Below are 20,006 nucleotides of genomic sequence, written 5' to 3'. Positions count from 1 at the left end.
TAATACCTGTCCACAAATGCCAACATAATTCTCAAGCCTATCCAGGAGAATTTCGTGATCTATGGTGTCGAAGGCAGCACTAAGATTTAAAAGCACTAGAAAAGAAATGCAGCCACGATCAGATGATAAGAGTGAGTCATTTGTAACTCTGATAAGTGTAGTCTCTGTATGATGATGGTGCCTAAATCCTGACTGAAATTCTTCATATATACATTTTTTTGGGGGGTAAAAATTAACATTGTTGGGAGGACACTACCTTTTCTAGTATTTTCGACAGAAATGGGAGATTTGAGATTGGTCTATAATTAGCCAACTCTCCATGATCAAGCTGTGGTTTCTTAACTGCTATCTTCTGATTAACAGTTTTTGTTGATTCATACAAATAACAAAGAAAAGCAAAACATATATTCACAGAATCAATATTTAACCCCCACTATTACCCCTCCCCCTCCCAATCCCCAATCCCATCCTGACCCTCAACAAACATCCCTGTGTTCACACATGAGTTTACAAACACACACACACACAAAATAATAATAATAATAATAATATATATATATATATATATATATATATATATATATATATATATATATATATATATATATATATATTATAATAATCACACACATTTAAAACTATACTTCTCTCTCCACTGCCCCTCTCCGAGAGTCCTCCAAGAACACCAAATAGCTGCCCCATTTCCCATCAAACGAATCCAAGTTCCCCAGCCCTTAACTGCTATCTTAAATTTTCTTGGGACATACCCTAAGGATAATGAGGAGTTAATAATATTAAGAAGAGGTTCTGAGATTACAGGAAACACTTCTTTTAATAGCTTGGTCGGTATTGAATCTAACATACAGTTGAAGTCAGAAGTTTACATACACTTAAGTCATTAAAACTCATTTTTTAACCACTACACATATTTAATATTAGCAAACTATAGTTTTGGCAAGTTGTTTAGGACATTTACTTTGTGCATGACACAAGTAATTTTTCCAACAATTGTTTACAGACAGATTGTTTCACTTTTAATTGACTAAATCACAATCCCAGTGGGTCAGAAGTTTACATACACAAAGTTAACTGTGCCTTTAAGCAGCTTGGAAAATTCCAGAAAATTATGTCAAGCCTTTAGGCAATTAGCTTCTGATAGGAGGTGTACTGAATTGGAGGTGTACCTGTGGATGTATTTTAATGCCTACCTTCAAACTCAGTGCCTCTGCTTGACATCATGGAAAATCAAAAGAAATCAGCCAAGACCTCAGAAAAAAAAACATTGTGGACATCCACAAGTCTGGTTCATCCTTAGGAGCAATTTCCAAATGCCTGAAGGTACCACGTTCATCTGTACAAACAATAGTACGCAAGTATAAACACCATGGTACCACGCAGCCATCATACCGCTCAGGAAGGAGACGCATTCTGCCTGCTAGAGATGAACGTAGTTTGGTGCGAAAAGTGCAAATCAATCCCAGAACAACAGCAAAGGACCTTGTGAAGATGCTGCAGGAAACAGGTAGACTAGTATCTTTATCCACAGGAAAACAGGTCTTATATCAATATAACCTGAAAGGCTGCTCAGCAAGGAAGAAGCCACTGCTCCAAAATCACCATAAAAAAGCCAGACTACAGTTTGCATGTGCACATGGGGACAAAGATCTTACTTTTTGGAGAAATATCCTCTGGTCTGATGAAACAAAATGGCCATAATCACCATCGTTAAGTTTTGAGGAAAAAGGGTGAGGCTTGCAAGCCGAAGAACACCATCCCAACCGTGAAGCATGGGGGTGGCAGCATCATGTTGTGGGGGTGCGTTACTGCAGGAGGGTCTGGTGCACTTCACAAAATAGGTGGCATAATGTGGAAGGAAAATTATGTGGATATATTGAAGCAACATCTCAAGACATCAGCCAGGAAGGTAAAGCTGAGTCGCAAATGGGTCTTCCGAATAGAAAATTACCCCAGTCATACCTCCAAAGCAATTTATTGTGAGAAGCTTGTGGAAGGCTACCCAAAACATTTGACCCAAGTTAAACAATTTAAAGGAAATGATACCAAATACTAACAAATTGTATGCAAACTTCTGACCCACTGGGAATGTGATGAAAGAAATAAAAGTTGAAATAAATAATTCGCTCTACTATTATTCTGACATTTCACATTCTTAAAGTAGTGATCCTAACTGACCTAAGACAGGGAATGTTTTCTACGATTAAATGTCAGGAATTGTGAAAAACTGAGTTTAAATATATTTGGCTAAGGTGTATGTAGACTTCAACTGTACATGTTGTTGATTTTGATGTTTTGATAAGTTTGTTTAGCTCTTCTTGTCCTATGACAGCAAATGATTGAAGTTGCTTATGGGGAATAATATGAGAGACTGTCTTCAGAGGTGCTACTGCAGACAGTTGCATGATTTTAATTTTGTTTCTGATTATTTAAATTTTATCAGTAAAGAAATTCATTAAGTCATTACTACTGTGCTGCGATGAAATATCTGTGTGAATGTTGAAGTCACCAACGATTAAAACTCTATCTACAGCAACTACTAGATCTGACAGAAAATCAGCAAATTCTCAAAGGAAATCAGAATATGGCCCTGGTGCTCTATATACTGTAGCAAGAACAAAAGAAGAAAGATATTTTTTTATTTGTATCTGATGATGTCACATTAAGTATTATCAGTTCAAAAGAATTGAACTTATATCCTGACCTCTGAGTAACACCAAAAACATCATTGTAAATTGTAGCAACACCTCCTCTGACCTTTTAGGCGAGGCTCAAGTTTATAACAATAACTTTGGGGAGTAGACTCATTTAAACTAATATTCATCCTGTTTAAGCCATGCTTCAGTTAAACAGAGCGAATCTAAACTATGATCTGTAATAATTTCATTTACAATTAGTGCTTTGGATGAAAGCGATCTAATGTTTAGTAGCCCTATCTTTATGTGATGTGTTTTTTTTATTTTTTATTTTCAAGTTTGATATTAATAACGTTTTTTGAGTTTGGTAGTTCGGAGAACAGAGACAGTCTCTATATGATATCTAGGTGATACCTTTTCTATGTGTTGTAGTTTATGTGACTTAAAGTGCTCGTCATTAGACTAATTTCACGATGCTTCAGGGCTGCACATGTAAACATAAAACGGTGTAATTTTTTAATACAAGTCACATTTGTTTATTAAACCACAAAAGGCTACAATTTAATTACATTTATACATGGTCTGTATGCGTGTCAGAGTGTGGACAGGTGAAAAAATGTTCTGATGATGAACACATTGCGAAAGCAAATCAAAAATAGCAAAACAGTATCACATAAATGGAGGAGGTGACAGTGTTTCACAGATTTGTTTAAAGAGAAACATTGTTCACTGTCAAGTACACGCAGTGCACTTTCAGTGTTCCACCAAAATAAAAGCTCCATGTGTAGGTGAAGTAAATATGACAAATATATTATTATTGTATAAAACAAATCCTAAAAAAAAATATAGTAACTTTATTGTTTTATTGGAGTATATAATTTATGTTTATCATATTAAAAATGTAATGCCATTCTTCTTTGTGTTCATTTAGTGAAAAACTGTGGGAAACATGGCTTGTTTCATCATGATTGGGATGAAATAATGGTTCCTTTGATTTAAAATCACTTTTATGCATTTCTGAACAAATACACAACTTGAATGGAGATTCAGATGAAGAAGAGGTGACAGACATACTGGCTACTTCTGATTTTGTCTCCGATTACCTGTCACGTGAAGCTCGCTGATATAACCGCAGGAGTACCACGTGAACATAAACACTGATAATAAACTGAAGTAGGATGCGATTCATAGATTAACTTTACCCTCTGAATGTGTGTGATTGTGTATTTATCCCCTATTTATAGATTGCTATGGAAAGCGTTTGTCCTTATGCAGCTTCAGTAAGATAAAGATTTAAGTTCAATAAACAGATTGTCTCACCTGCTATCTGATTTTGTTAGTTATTTAAGTGTAGGATATTCCTGATATTTCGCAAAGCCACATCATATCCAGTGTGGAAACACAGATTGCTTGTCGCTGGAATCTTATCGCGTTGCGTCTGGTTTGGACACGGTGAAACACTTAGCACTCAGTCCTTAGCTGTGACAGAAATACAAACAGACGTACATATGAACATAATTCATATTTTTATGTATTCTATAAATTATATTATTTTAGAAATATGTGAAACCCAAGTAATGTACTTAAAAGTAATTAACTTTCTTGAAAGTAACTAATCTGATGGCAAGAATTTCAAATGTATTACACTGCTTTTTATACTAAAGTAGTTAGATTACAGTAACATATTGCTTTGTAATCAAATAACACCCAACACTAATAGTTAATAAGAGATAATTGAATTAAAAATGTCTCTAGTACGCCCCTTGTACTTCTACTTGCATTGCATAATGAATTGCGTTTTTACACATTTCTGAACCAATGACGCAAAATTGAGCTATCGTAGCTAGAGTGTTCGCGCTCACATACTTATATAAAGTATGTTTCGGGCCTAATACCTAACCCAGACTTCATTAACGCGAGGCGTACGTGTTCTTCACAAAGCATACACGCAGTTACGCGTGTGAGCGTTTAAAAGCAGCTGACTGTCAATCAGACTTCGCGCAGGTACTGAAGACTGTAGTTGTTACTTTTTAGTATCTGGTACTGTAGTGTCTGTACCATTGACATCCCTAAATGAAACCGTAAGTGGAGTGATTACTCCTCCCGCATAGTTCTTGACTGTCAGCGCATGCTGCCCTGCAGATGACATCTGATTGTTTTTAAGTGCATTCTCTCTCTCTGCACCCGCTGCTTGTTTCCTGTCTACTGTCTTTGTCATGTCTGAATGCGTGTGGTGAGTGGATTGTGGTCTTTAGTGTGTGAGTGTGTTTAACTGCACACAAGTCTCTTTTTCCTCTTTACTGACCCTCTGTGTGTTCTGTAGATGTACACCAACCGTGTGGCAATAGGTGATGACTTCATCGCGCTGCAGCCTCTGTCCAGAGCCAAGAATCAGCTGGGCAAGATTAGGTAGAGTAGGAGAGACACTCCCACACTGCATGCAGTGGAAAAATCTAACCTGAGGAGAGGAGGAGGCAGAGCAAAATAAACCCCCAAAAAAGATGTGCTTTAAAGAAATAGTCCACAAAATGACTATTCCTTTATCAGGTTAACCCTGCATGCGTAACCTCTTTCCCACTAGTGCATGCTGCTGTATCACAGATTTGAAGCAGCCGTTCCTGGTACCACATGGGCTTGAGCTCGCAGCCCCATTAATGGATGTTTTTTTGTACACCAGCACATGGAAACCTTTTTATTCCTTTTATTTCCCCTGACAATGTTTATCTGGACTGCATGCTTCCAAAACACATTTTGCTAAAACAAAGAGCAGAGAAAATGATCTCAAGTCCAGCCACAGCGAGACATCAGTAAAAATGTTCAATGACATTTTTGCTATTCCTAAAAAGAAGCAAAACTTTAATGTTTTTCCCCATAAAGACAAACCCTCCCAACTTCTATGTGGTTGGGCTGAGGGATGGGAATCAAAAGGAATTTAACAAATTTGATTCCACTTAACGATTCCGGATCCTTAACGGTTCTGTTAACTATTATTTTAGTAATTTTAAGGAAGAAAGACTGGACAATGTTTGGAAAACAATTCTTGTTGCATTCAGTACCCTCAAAAGTCTGTTGACAAATTAGGACATAATTTCTGATTTCAAGATAACAAATCAGAAGTTAGTTAAATTCATTGTACAGGTGTTCAGCTCTGTCAGCTTTTTCAATCCATTTCTCAAATCAATTGTTAATATCTTGCAATATTATTTTCTTGTCCAGTGGAATAATGCAGACATTTCTGAACCGTTAACAGAACCAGAAATCATAAAATTGCAGTATTTTTTATTTTTTTATTTGACCTGTTCTGAAGAACAATTTAGTTGGTTCTCGGTCTTCATTGGGTCTCTAAATGGATTTTTTTTTAAGACATTTCAAATTCAGAAATCCTTTAAAAATATATTTTTTTCTTGCAGTGGACATGGGGCAGTTTCATGCTCGTTCACCTTTTCCTCTTTTTTTCATCCGTTTGGAAGACTGACGGCGCTGTTTTGTCCTTCCAGATGGAAGCGGATAAGGTTTCAGTCAGCTCAGAATATGACTCTGCTGAAATCAGGAGCAGAGGGGAGGACAATCGGCCACTGATCGCTGCTTCTCCTCCCCCCCCCAACTCTGCCGCAGCCCCACCCTTCCCCTAGGTAGTACTCTCTACCCATATCAGGCCTCCGTGTGTGTGTGTGTGATTGCCATCACCCACTCATCCTGCCATGTGACACTAGTTCTCTCCGTGATGTATGCAGGAGCGAGGGCTGCTCTGTAGTGGCATGAGTCTCATGTCTGTGTCCATTTCATTAACATCCATTCGCTGGAGACTCGCAGGTCTAATTTAATCTATGCCTCAAGTGCCTGTTGTATGCATGCCTTTCAAAATCATATTTTTTTCATAATCAATACTTGGAATCATTGTGACATTATGTTGTATTAAATGTGACATCGGTATTACTTCCATGTGGTAGGTCAATGCATATACTTTATTTTTAAGCAAACTCTAAAAAAGAATCTAGCATAAATTTGATCCCTCATTAATTTTCCTTCATAAATAAACTGTTACTGGTAGCTGTATGTGATTCACTAATGGTCATTAGCAACACTAATCATATCAGATTTTCTGTTGTATTTAACAATAGACCTTGATCTAACTGGGGTCAAGCGCTTTGTTCAGAGCAAAATGATGATCGCAGCAACTGGTTACCAGGCCTAAGTTTTAACCTCTATGACAATCTATCCCTTTGTGGTTGTTAGACTGTTTAAAAGAATGCAACACTAAAAGATTTTAAAAATCACTCTCACGCTTTTGTTGTGGACACAAGTCTGTTTGATGTCAGAGTTCAGTTTGCTTTGTTGATTGTAGGCAAGTATAGGGACCTGTGATTTCCTTGATGCAGAAAACATGGACAGAATAGCAGAATTGAGTCATAAAAATTATATTAAGGACTCGTCCACACTAATACAGTTTTGTTTGAAAACGCATTAATTTCACAATGTTGACGTAATCTCTGTATACATAGTGTAATATTTATTATAGCAGCCAGACTGTGTTTACAGAGGTGGTTTGTGTTTCACATACACTTACTATAGAGCTCATTCTTAACAGTTCCACTGTATAACTGTATAATTTGAAATGTGAAGATGGCAGTCATAATGGGAATAGGTAACATTATAGAGACCGAATAGTCATGAGTCTTAAAGTTCTAAAAATCTCAACTCGTAAAATACAACAAGCACATTAGTTTCACAGACTAGTGTTTTTAGCCATCTCACGTCACTCTTTGAAACTTTTTTTCAAGATCTATGAACCGTGTTAGGTTGTTTTGGGACTTGTTTTTATAGCAGTGCCGTGCTGTAAGTAACGATGTGCAATTTCCCATATTCTGTTAATGTTTCATTAAGGAATAAGTGAAAATGATTGCCCCCAAGTAACATACATGCATGTTTTTTCTAACAGAATATTAGAAATGGCATGTCGTTACTTACAGCAGATGATCCTGAATTAAAACCAGCCCCAAAACAACGCAACAAGGCACAGAGATGTTGAAATAATCCACACAGATTGGCTCTCACCTGCTGTCACTCACACAGACACTGTCGCTTGGGGCTGACTGTGTCTCTGCCTGAAGGACGGAAGCCACAGACAGTCAGAAATTCTCAGCCGCAAGCAAATAAACCGTAACAAATTATCGGCAAAAATATCAGCAGTAATTCCATTATCGGCATGACAGTATTTCGATTTTCATGGTTATCGGCCAATAATATATCAGCTGTCGATATATCGTGCATACCTATTTCTTTTGAAAATGGTGTTTTCAGTTTCTAACGTTATCGTTTTCCTAAGTGTGCGGTAATAGAGAGTATTTTCAAAATGCTCCATTTTTGGTGGAGGATAACACAGTTTTAGTGTGGATGAGAGGCATAAACATAGCAAAATTAATGCGTTTTCAAACAAAAACTTATTAGTGTGGCTTTAGATGGGGAGCGTATTAAAAACTACCATCAAATACTCAAAGAAACCCAAAGGTCTTCACTCAGTTTTCTGCCCAAAAAAAAATTTAGTAAAATGTACATAAATGTAGTAGTAATAATACTAACAATAACAATAATTGAACATTACATTGTTTTATAAAAAATATTTTAAGTATTATTGCATTTAAGCAATATCACACAAGCAAGCATTGAACTAGAACTGAGACAAGGCAATTGCACCAAGTGTTGTAATAAGTGAGCCCTTGTACAGTTTCAGTCATAGTTGACTCATTTCTACAGATATTAAACTGTGAGTAAATGTGATTTATTAATAGCCAGCACATTTATTTGTTACCGAGTTTAAATGGCAGCAGGATCATTTTTCATCTGTTGGTTATAGTTGTAGCCTCCAGCGATTACTGGCCAGCTTGTGCTTTTGAAAGGAGTGCGTTGGCCTTAAGCTGAACTGCCTCTTAATTTAGTTATTTAGTTACACGGTTTATGCTGCATTTAATCTTTCAAGCAGGTTCCTGCTAATATCGATTTTTAGCAGAACTGCCTGGACCCATGTAGACATGACTAAATTGTTTATCCAGCACACTGTCAAACTCAGGTTAACTTTCAACTGGCAGCAAGCATTGGTAAAAACAGAAACATCAAGGAAACATGGGCTGTAAATCAGCTGGGGGTTGAAAGCAAGCATATAATAAGTTTGTATTTCTATTTCATTTTTTCACTCCAGGTTAGTTTTATTTTCGTTTTGTTAGTTGTTTCTAGTTTAGTTTTATTTATTTTTTTCTTATATATTTTTTTTTCCCCTAAGTTTAGTTTGTCAGTATATTTAGTTTTGAATAAGTTTTAGTATTTATGTAAAGGGATACATGGAGAATGAGAAAAAGAGGCAATTGTATAATGTAGGTTGTCCTAATCCAGTATTCAAAATGTAGATTAAATTATATTTAAAAAAAAAAAATAATTTCATCATCTTAATATACTGAATTTCATCACTAATAAAAGAGTATCAATAATGTCTCCTAATCTTAAAAGTCCCACACATGACGTTCATTTTTTCTACCTGGTTCTACATTTTTTCTCTCTATGATTTTTTGGATTACTGGTGCTAATGCAATGATGGCCCTCTTTTATCGCAGTCTAGTGGCATTGTCATGTGTTGATACAGGCTTTTTGTATCGAATTTAACAGTTGAAGATCACACCAGAACAAAAACAATAAAAATAATTCAGTACATTTGTATTTGTTCATTTTAGAGCCATGAAAATTTGCTTTAGTTTAGTTTTAGTTTTTCCAATTATGTTATTTAGCATTTTTATTTCAGTTTATTTTCAATATATTTTGTTTTCAACTACTATAATAACCTTGGTTGCAACCCAAAAAAGGGTCCTGGTCTGTTCTGATAGTGGCAGAACATTGTGCATAGTTACGATAGAAAAATAAATAAATTGGCTTATTAAAAAGAGGAGAAAACGCTTCCCATATCTTTTGTTGTTGATGTCAAAGGCTATGTGTTCACGTAACTCCACGTAATTTTTATGCAAATTCATCTGTTACTTGGTAGAATCTAGCCAGATTAGACAGATGGCAACATGAACAGTTTACGTGATGTGCCCTAATACTCAGAATCCACGAACAAAACTACACAAGGTAAAGAAAAATACTGCCCAAACTACACAAAATAAAGGTTCAAGGGTAAAATTATACATTTTCAAATTCAATCTGTCATGTTAATATTTAAATATATATATATATATATATTAGATCTAAACAATTTTGGTATTGTGTTGGGTCACCACATGATGTCCACTGTAAAATCTGGGTCCTGAAGCAAAACCAGTTAGATTACCACTGTTGATGAACCACTGTTGGATTACTTTACTACCTGACTTTACAGTTGATGAAATGTGTCTTTGTTAGTTTGGTCGTTCAACAGACAATCTCACTCTAGAACTAAGTGTGCATACACCTTTATATCATAATTTATGCATTAGTCAACAAACTTACACATTTGCCTCAGGACTGGATACTAATTTTGCAAGGCTTGCTGAAATGTCTCTGGAGGGATTAAATGCTGTTATTGCTAGTTTGCATAATGCCTAGTCAGGATGACTGAGAGGAATCAAACAATCGACTTCCTCTAGACCAGCAATTCTGGCTGCATCCACTTTTTTTCCTCCTTGGACAGTTTTTAAACCCATTAGAGTGTTGTCTGATTTGAACAAAGTGTTTTTGGAGCAGTCATGAGTGTAATTTAACATGTAAATCTGTAGTGTAGTCTTCAGTAATTGAGTATCAAGTAAATACAGTACATTACATTTTTTTGTTTATTTTTTTTATGCAAAGGCCAAGGATGTCTTTGGTTTTGAAGAAAGACATCCAGATATGAATCTATCATATTTATTTTTATGTAATTTCCTCATTTCAGACTTCTCTCATTGTTTATATGTGAAAACATTCACTGCATTTCTTATGTTTTTAAGTGCTCAAATCTGTGCCTCCTATTTTTGGGACGACCAGGTGTCCCGTTTTTTTCCTGGGATAGTCATTGTACAGTATTTGAGACCTTTTCTCACATACTGTATTATAGCTTATTTAAACATGGACATTTACAAGTAGTGTACAAACTAGTGTCCCATTACCTTTTAAGGCAATAAAGCCACAAATCACTTTTATCTAATATATTTAAAATCACAGTAGTGTCCTATTTTGGTATATTATCTGTTGGGAAAAAAAAAAAAAACATTTTTTCTATATATATATATATATATATATATATATATATATATATATATATAAATCTTATAATATAGAATAAGTGTCTCAAAACTTTTGACGGGTAGTGTGTGTGTGTGTGTATATATGTATGTATGTGTGTGATATATATATATATATATATATATATATATATATATATATATATATATTTATATATTTATTATTATTATTATTATTTTTTATTATTAACTTTGGGTTATTCTCAAAACTTGTCAAGTAAATGGCCTGGTCATGTTAAAATTATATTTTGCATAAAAAATTAAGCTTGCATTTAGGATCAATACATTTTTTTACCCACCATTTCGAATTGCCGCAACGCATCTGGGATAACATACTTTTAATATTCCCATTATTTTCAATGATGATTCTCATTAACATTACAGTCCTTTTTAATTACAGTAAGAAAAAAAAAAGCTGTTGTACAATTATTTACATTAAAATCAGCAAAAATGAAAGCCAGTACCAAGAGAGTAACTATGATATATAAAAACTTTACAGTTTAAATAATGTACTTTTTCACATTGCAGTAAGAAGAATTGTGGGGTAAAATGTGTGTTTCTGTCATGAAAAGTATTTTACAATGTAAAAAATCTTAATGGCCCTAAAAATAGGTTTAATTTTCGATATACAAAGTATTATTTCTTATTTGTTTCTTTTGGTTTTGGACCAAAATAGGACCAGGACATTTTCTTGACGATTTTGTGTGAATCAACCCTCTATTTTAAACAGAAAATAAAAAAAAAAAAAACATGAATGAAATACAAAAAAAAATCATAACATTTATGTGTGTTCCCACACTTCTTACAGTATCACATTTTACAAATTGTTTGAAGTAGAGAAGTATGTAGTGCCAAGCTCATTTGTCAACCCGTCCCTATGTTATTGGAAGAAAAACAATCAAAGATTTTTTTAATATAAATTCTGAGATTAAACTGTTGTCAAACATGTCTGTATTTTGGTAACAGAAAATTAAACTGCTCATTTAATATTTAAATTTGACCATATGAGGTATACAAACAACATTTTCTGAAGGTAAAGCACTTCCTTATTTTGAACATTTAATGAAAAACTGCATGATGACTTTATCGAGCCCTATTTTCTACCCTTTTCCTGGAAAGTGACATGCACTGTGCTGTTCTAAATTGCTGGACAATTTTAAAAGAATTTGGGATATATGATAAACTTCTCCAATATGGGACTGTCCTGAGAAAATGAAAACTGTCTGCTCACCCTGTCTCTAATGGACATTAAATGACCTTCCAGTGCTGATGTGTTTTAATGTTGTAAACTGTTTAGTTTTATGATTTTAATCTTGTATGTTCTGGCTCCCCCATTCCTCTCTTCCTTTTCATTTTCTAGTTTATTGAGGCCTACCAGGGCATCAGATGCGTGGACTCCATGTGCTGTTTCTCAGAGGGGCAAAACGCCTGCTCACGGCTGGGCCGGCTGGTGGAGCGAATGATGGGCCGCTGTGATCCAGCTCGTGCCACCAGGTGCGACCTCTCCCTCTCTAGTCTCTGCTGTAAGCACATATCCTACAAGCTGGAGCATGACAAGCCAGCGGCCCTGGACGAGTGGGAGCCGCAACAGCACTCAAAGCATTCCCGATTAGAATATCAAGTTTAAGATGGAAAAGGGTGCATTTATAAGCCTTTAGCATGTAATATTTGTTACATTTAAAATAATTTCACCATCTGGGAGGGTCCAGGTATGTACTTTAGGGTTGTGGGGCATAACAGTACAAGTACCTCTGTACCAAAAATGTAAACGGTACGATACCAGTATTTTGCGAATTTCGGAACCTGACAAAAACGTGCTGCTATTCAGCGTAGTTCAGGCAATGTGAAGTGAAAGCAGCGTTAACTTTTAGTGATATTATAGTGCATTGATGCATGATTTGAGAATAAAAATGTTAAGCATTGATTGCAGAATTTAATAATAGATTATAATTGCTATAATTTGAGTGCAATGGTTCCCACCCACATTTTCAGGCGTCTTAGTTTGTGGAAGCATTTTTCCGATTAATTTTTTTCTGTAGAGATTTTCAAAATTCTAAATTTAGAAATGTCATAAAATTCTTCATAAAAGCCATGAACCAACCAACCAGCTCAGAGATGAATCACAAGATTGCAAACTTTTATTTACAGCAAAAAAAGTATTTAAAAAATTTGACAAAAAGACAGGTGTGCACTCGCTGCAGAGCTCTTTTGGATGTGATTCTCTGATTGGTGGATCTTTCTTTTCAAGACCATGGGTAGTGTAGTTCTTCACCAAAATTCCACTATTAATCACAATAAAATAAAACAAGTTGAAATACTGTGGACTGTTGGCTTCAACAGATGCATATACAATGGATTTACAACCTCTGAGCTCACGGTAGGTCTGACTTTAAAGGTTCCAAATTTATCGTTAAAAAATAAATTCAACATTGAAGAAAATGTATGAGATTTTAACACGGAATAATTTGTATTTAATTTATTTTTTTATTCAAATCTATCACGCATATCTAAGCAAAGGACTGGTATCCTACAGAAGTAAAAATGTTGGTGTTGACCCAACCCTAATGTACGCAGAACATGGTTGCCATGAAGTTTCATTAAGTCTGCCCTTCCAGCTTGCTGTCTTCATCTTTCATTGTCTTCACCTCATTTTGAGGTGCGTCCAATGCCGGTATTGCTTTGTCTTTGTCGCTGTGTCTTCTCTATGTGGCAGAAACGTTCTCTGCTGAAGATTCACTGTAAATCGTGTGCCTCCATTATGCATCAGGCGATCACCTCCATAATCTATGAAGCCGTCTTTTCAACAGTGTTCTCAGACATCACACCCTGTTATTAGCCAGGCAAACATTTACAGTGCCAATTTATGCAAGTGTATGCTCGTGGAATGTCGGAGTATATGACTCGACCCGTGGAACGTCTTGTCATTACCTGTACTGAGACGCTGCATCCCTGTTCAGTGTTATAATCCACGTCTTAGTCTTTAACTTGTGTGTGTGTCTCTCAGTGGAGGGAGTTTGTGATGGCATGCAACTGTAATGCACTCCTAAGCCTCAGCTTTCCACGTAATCCTTTTGACTGTCTGTATCCGCACTTTGGAGGCGGGGTGCTTCTGAAGCTACGCCACAGTGGACTTTGATATGACTAAATATAAGATTCCTGTTCCAGTTAATCTGCTAGAACACTGCCATCGAAGCGCAGGGTACTAGAGAAGACCTCTGCTCTGGCTGACCAATGGTAGCTCAGTCAACAGCTACTGCTGCTGTGATTGGCTCATTTATGGCAAATACATTTTTTTTTTTTTTTTTTTTTTAGATATTTTATGGGACCACATCAAGATTGAATGAGACACTGGAAACTGTAGTCTCGAAGATGATTCTTGAATCTTTTTTTTTTAATTTTTTTTTTTTACTTGAAGCCTTACAGAAGAAAAATCTGTCTAATTGCATGGGAAAAGCCTTTGCTATTTAGTGTGCTAAGCGGTCAATGAATGCCAGAGCGTGTGAATTTTCCCAGTAATATTACTAGACACTTTACTCAGCTTTATTACTGTTCGTTTACCATCTTAAATGAAGAATCTAAACAATTATATGCACATTGTTTAACGGCTTGTTGCATTTATCAACTGATCTGTTCTGCTTGTATTTTGTCTTAGACCAGTGGTTCTCTTCTCAAGTCAAAGGTTGTGCATCCAGTCAAACTCCATATTTTGGCCGTAATAATCTGTCACTTGATCGAAGCTAGCTAAATTATGCACATGACAATATGGATGGCTCCATCAACGAACTAGTCGCTTAATGAGATTGACTAGTTTATCTAGATATTTTCTTATATAGTTTTGGTTTTTTATATTTTAAATTGCTTTAATTAGTGTGCTGACAGCATGCTTTGCTTTAGCTATGGACCCTTTTCACACTGCTGCGTTCGCGAAGTGGAAGTCGTCATAGTTGGTTAAACTATGGCGGCGATCGGGAAGAGCAGTAATAACCAGTTCCACTACAGTGTTCCTATTTGCACAAATTCTAAAAGAAAATGTCTGGATTTGTGTTTCCATGAATTTCCAAAAGATGCTGAATTTTGTACGAGCTCTGTGGGTTCAGGCAATGTCTCCAAACGTAAATACTGGCAAAACTTTTAAGGACTGTGAAAACACATATACCTCGACAGTGGCCATAGCTTCTTTTACCCAACTATGACGACTTCCACTTCGCGAACGCAGAAGTGTGAAAAAGGTCCATTAGACATTTTGCACAGTAAAACCCTCCCGTAAAACCTTTAATTATTTCCCTTTAAAGCACCAAATTTAAAGAAGTATAAATTCAGACAGACGTCTTTGGTCACTGCTTGGCATCTTACTCTGTTTTTGAGCATCCCGCTATGAGGGTTGCGTTTTGAACACAGCATTTCAAGTTTTTTTTTTAAATGCGTCTTGAGACTCCTGCATTCTGTACCCTTCTGTTGCACTCCATCGAGCTGTTTTTGACCGCAAGAATGCATTCTAGGTAAACGTCTTCTAACAAAAGCATCTGATCGGGGTCAGTTGTACCTGAAACCAGCTTAATTATACAGGGATTAAAATTTGTTAACTAGTCATTCAGGCAACCCAACCCAATTAATGAATAATTTGTTTATTTTTATATGATAACTATTTTGGTACTGTGTTGGGTCAGCACTTGATGTCAGCAGAACAATCTGGGTCAATACCTGTTGAGAACCACTGCTTTAGACATTGAAAGAGATTGTGTATTATGAAGTCAGTATGCCACCTCTGCATATACATACATTTAACCCCACATATAAGTGCAAGTGCATATTCTAATTTAAACTCTATATCTATTTACAAGATAGACTTAAAACGGTTGTCTTCATCTGCAAGATACAACAATGGTGCATTTGTTGATTTGTCCTGTTTACTTAGTTCTTACATGTGATCCAAAGATAATCGTATTACTGTAGCTATCGATGTATTGTTTATCTTATATAGCATGGATCGATTTGTAATATGGCTGTACTTTAAGGGCATTAGTCCCAAAAACTAAGGCATTCAATGAAAAAATGCTCCCTGGTGGTCAAGAGTAGCAGGTATGACGTTTGTGGAATACAGCTTTTGGACCGCTCCAGTCCTCAATGGCTGCTTAATTCCACTCTATTCACAAATATGATATACATTTTATAGTAATAAACCTATATACACAAGATATTTTTCTACAGATGGTATGAATTAGTTTCTGTATTTACTTATATACTGTATATTAACTTTGTTTACATATATCGGTATCATATCATAATATGCCTAGGAAAGGGGTTATTACTTTCATAAGAATGTAATCTACTTGAATGTCAAGGCTGTGGAAGGATGTTGTGTTTATATATGTTTAATCATTTGTGCTTGAACCATGCGCATTTAACTCATCTTGTACTAACATGTGTTCTCGTTCATTTCTCCATTACCCCTGACTGTTGCTTGCTGATCTTCATGCACTGAGTGAAATGGTTAAATAGAGCTTTAGAAGATTTGTGTGAAGTAGGAAAGCACCAAAATAGACAGTTTGATAGACTATAATATAGCCTATAGCCAGTAATTATGTGTTCGCAATTTATGGTCGGCCAATAGGGTTTTTTCAGTGGTCGAGATCTAGAGACTAGGATGCCCGATGGACAATACAATATATATATATAAACACTATATGGCCAAAAGTTTGTACTTTAACGAATTTGGTTACTCTTAAATCCAGTAAAAAAAAATCTTAATGTTTCTTTATGTAATGGCTTGGGCTTTGTGTGCTGCCAAATTTGTGGCAACTGTATGGGGATAGCCCTTTTCTGTTCCAGCATGACAATGCCCCTGTGAACAAAGTGAGGTCCATAAAGAAATGGTTTACTGTGTCTGGAGTGGAAGAAATTGACTGGCCTGCACAAAGCCCAGACCTGAACCCCACTGATCACTTTTGGGGTGAACTGGAACAGCAACTGTAAGTCAGGCACCATCGACCAACATCAGTTCCTGACCTCACTGATAGCATTGTGTCTGAATGAGAGCAAACCCTGCAGCCATGTAACTACATACAGTATAGTGGAAAGCCAAATGGGCAAATTGATGCCTAAGGTTTTGAAATCAAATGTTCAACAAGCACATATGGTGTCCGCAAACTTTTGGCCATATAGTATGTGTCTCTCTCTCTCTCTCTCTATATATATATATATATATATTTACACACATACATACAGTATAGATATTAAACAATTTGATGCTAACAAATAAGATGTACGCAATATTTCTGAAATAAAATAATTATTTGACACTATTTACTAAAACAATTTATGGTCGATATATCAGTCTATCAGGCACAATGAAATTTATGATCTTGAATTGTACATTCTTTAAGTAAAAGCCAATATTATGATGTTTTATGTATGACAGACACATAGTACTTTTGTAACCTGCCATAGAAAAATAGTTTGTTTGAAATAGATAAGAAAATCCCTCTTTATCTGCTTCCAATATTGCCAATATCAAACTTGATAACTATACTTAAAATAAAGCTAATATTGTATCCCTAGTTTGAAATAAATAAGTCCTGTTATTATGTTTTTAATGTTAGCCAAATCAAAAGATTTGAAAGGTAATATTTCCCAATACTGATTCAGTCACCGATATATTGTGCATCCCTAGTATGAAAAATAATTTCTGATATTATCTGCTAACAATATCGGCCAAATTAAACAATACTTATATTTTTTAAAAAGTGCAAATATTTGCTGATACCGATGTAGTCACAAATATATTGTGCATCCCTATTATGAAAAAAAATAAAAAATGGATTAAGGAGAATGCTAATATTGGCTGATATGATATAGTCCATTAGTACATTGTGCATCCTTATTAGAAAAATAGGCTTTTAATATCAGGCAAATAAAACGATACCGATTCTTTTTACGATTTTTTTACATGCTAATATTGGCTGATACCGATATAGTCCCCAATATATAGTGCATCCCTAGTATGAAAAAGTAAGCCCTGATGTTATCTGGTTACAATATCGTCCAAATCAAATGATAATTTAAAAAATGCTACTATTGGTGATATAGTCACCAATATATTGTGCATCCCTAGTATGAAAAAGTAAGTCCTGATATTATCTGGTTGCAATATCAGCCAAATCAAACAATAATGAAAAAAATGCTACTATTGGCCGATACCGATATAGTCACCAATATATTGTGCATCCCTAGTATGAAAAAGTATTCTTGTGCATCCCTAATATATTTCAGTAAACTTTAAAAAAAAACAAGTTTATGATCTGGTTACAGTATCAGCCAAATCAAACAATAATTTAAAAAAATTCTAAAATTGGCCAATACAAATATAGTCATTGATATATTCACTATTCGCACTTTCCTTGGTGCTTCCAGATCGTGGAGCAACTCTGACACCTTCTTCTCCAACGACCGGAGCATCCTGACACTCTCACCCATGGAGGTCTCTCATTGTTAATGCTATGAAGAAACCCCTCACACCAGCCCAAAGAGGAACCGCTTGTAGAGTCTGGAGATGCTTACCCTCCCTCCATCCCCCTTGTCCAGTCACCAACCAGACTTTAACACTTTAAAACCTCTGATTTCAGAGTAAATCATGTCAAATGCGATGATCAACAAGGGATACACAGTGGTTCCTCAAAAAAACCAAAGGATATGTCTGAATTGTGTGTTTCCGCTGCTATGGAACTGTACGCAAAGGGCCACCATCTTTCCTGAGGAAAACGAGTGAGTCTGTTTGAAGCCATAATACCCTCTTTTAATTGCCTGATTTTTCAAGGTGTTAAATGTGAGCGCAGTGTAGCGATAGCTCACAAACCTGTAGCCTCCTAGAAAATACCCTAAGATGCCTAACTGTACACCTAACCTCTTGGATTGTACAGATTATCATGATGCAAGAATGTTGCAGAGTTCTTGGTGGAAAACTGACATATCCTTGAACTCACTCACTTTAAACTCCATCAACCATGTGCCTGCATATTAGTTGTTTCCTCTGTCTTGCACACGCTACATTGTCATTTCTAACCATTGTCATCAAATAATTTATCATTGTTGTGGTGTTCTTTGTTCCTCTGCTTATGCTGCTAACCACTTGTCAAAGCTGTTCGATTTTGTTTTGTTTGTGTGTAAGGGTGTGTGTGTATTTAATCGCGCAAGAAGGCATAGTTTGATAAAAGGGATGATCTTCATCCTACATGGGTCGTGAATTGTACGTAAAGGCCTAAACTTTGGGACAACCATTTTAAACTTTACTAAAGTTGATGATATCCAACTGCATGCTATACTTTGGCCTGCAGTGTTATTGAAACCGATTAACCAAAGTAAACTGGACATAATACGCCCGTTTTGTCAAGTTCAAAACTAGTCTGGTTTTTTTGCTGCAAGGACAGTAACAATCCACCCTGGATCTTAAAATCTGGTACCGTGACCCAGGTGGAAGTCAGACTTTTAGAGAATTTATTGTAACTATCATTTCAGACAAGTAATTGTGGGTTGCTTTATTTTGGTACTTCTCTTTAGTTTTTGTTTGTGTTCTCATGTCAGTGTACAAACCTTTTTTTGCGATATATAATATATTGTATTTAATTATATAGCAATGAAGTTTGCCATTTGTTACTCGGAGACTTTAGCAATAAGACTCAATTTAGACTGGGAATACCTGATCTTGCTGTGATGTCAATCAGCCATTTTGCAGTTCCATCTTTTTCTGTAAAAATCTGTTCTTCTAATTACACTCTCCTTATGTTTAAATGCTGATGTATATGAAAGTTCTATTTACAGAATAAATACATTTTTAAAAATCGGGTGTTTCATTACTATTCCCTTAGATTTTATATTGCATAAGCATTATTATTCAAATTACACAAGTTTTAATCTGAATTAAATTAGCCACACCCTGGAAAGATTTACTGAATTGCAATTCAACTCGGTCACACAATATCTCCCTAATCAAACACACCTGATTCAGCTCATCAGCTCATTATTGGAGACTCCAAGACCTGAACTGGGTGTGTCAGACCAAGAAAGTTAAATCCTTTTGATTCAGACCCATTCGCTAATAAATCATTCAGACTGATTT

At 35.7% G+C, this 20,006-nt stretch overlaps 1 protein-coding gene across 10 annotated transcripts in view; it reads left to right on the top strand.

The window, feature by feature from the left end:
• The window catches only part of LOC127438127 (phospholipid-transporting ATPase IF-like), a 105,590-nt gene extending 85,862 nt beyond the window's left edge, over nucleotides 1-19,728 (top strand). For 4 of the 10 annotated variants that reach the window (XM_051693441.1, XM_051693437.1, XM_051693435.1 and 1 more), the window contains 2 exons: nucleotides 12,255-12,388; nucleotides 18,305-19,728. In XM_051693441.1, the coding sequence (XP_051549401.1) occupies nucleotides 12,255-12,388; nucleotides 18,305-18,386 (216 nt within the window). In that variant the 3' untranslated portion in view covers nucleotides 18,387-19,728. Of the gene's footprint in view, nucleotides 1-4,974; nucleotides 5,061-6,148; nucleotides 6,284-12,254; nucleotides 12,389-18,304 lie in introns of those variants that run through there. The other 6 variants (XR_007896651.1, XM_051693439.1, XR_007896650.1 and 3 more) reach the window with 5 other exon arrangements.
• The last annotated feature ends 278 nt before the right edge of the window (nucleotides 19,729-20,006 follow it).

Source organism: Myxocyprinus asiaticus, chromosome 49 (genome assembly GCF_019703515.2).
Source record: "Myxocyprinus asiaticus isolate MX2 ecotype Aquarium Trade chromosome 49, UBuf_Myxa_2, whole genome shotgun sequence".
In the NCBI taxonomy this organism is placed as follows: domain Eukaryota; kingdom Metazoa; phylum Chordata; class Actinopteri; order Cypriniformes; family Catostomidae; genus Myxocyprinus; species Myxocyprinus asiaticus.
Note: the sequence above shows the minus strand (reverse complement) of the source record. Positions and strands in the feature narration are given on the sequence as shown.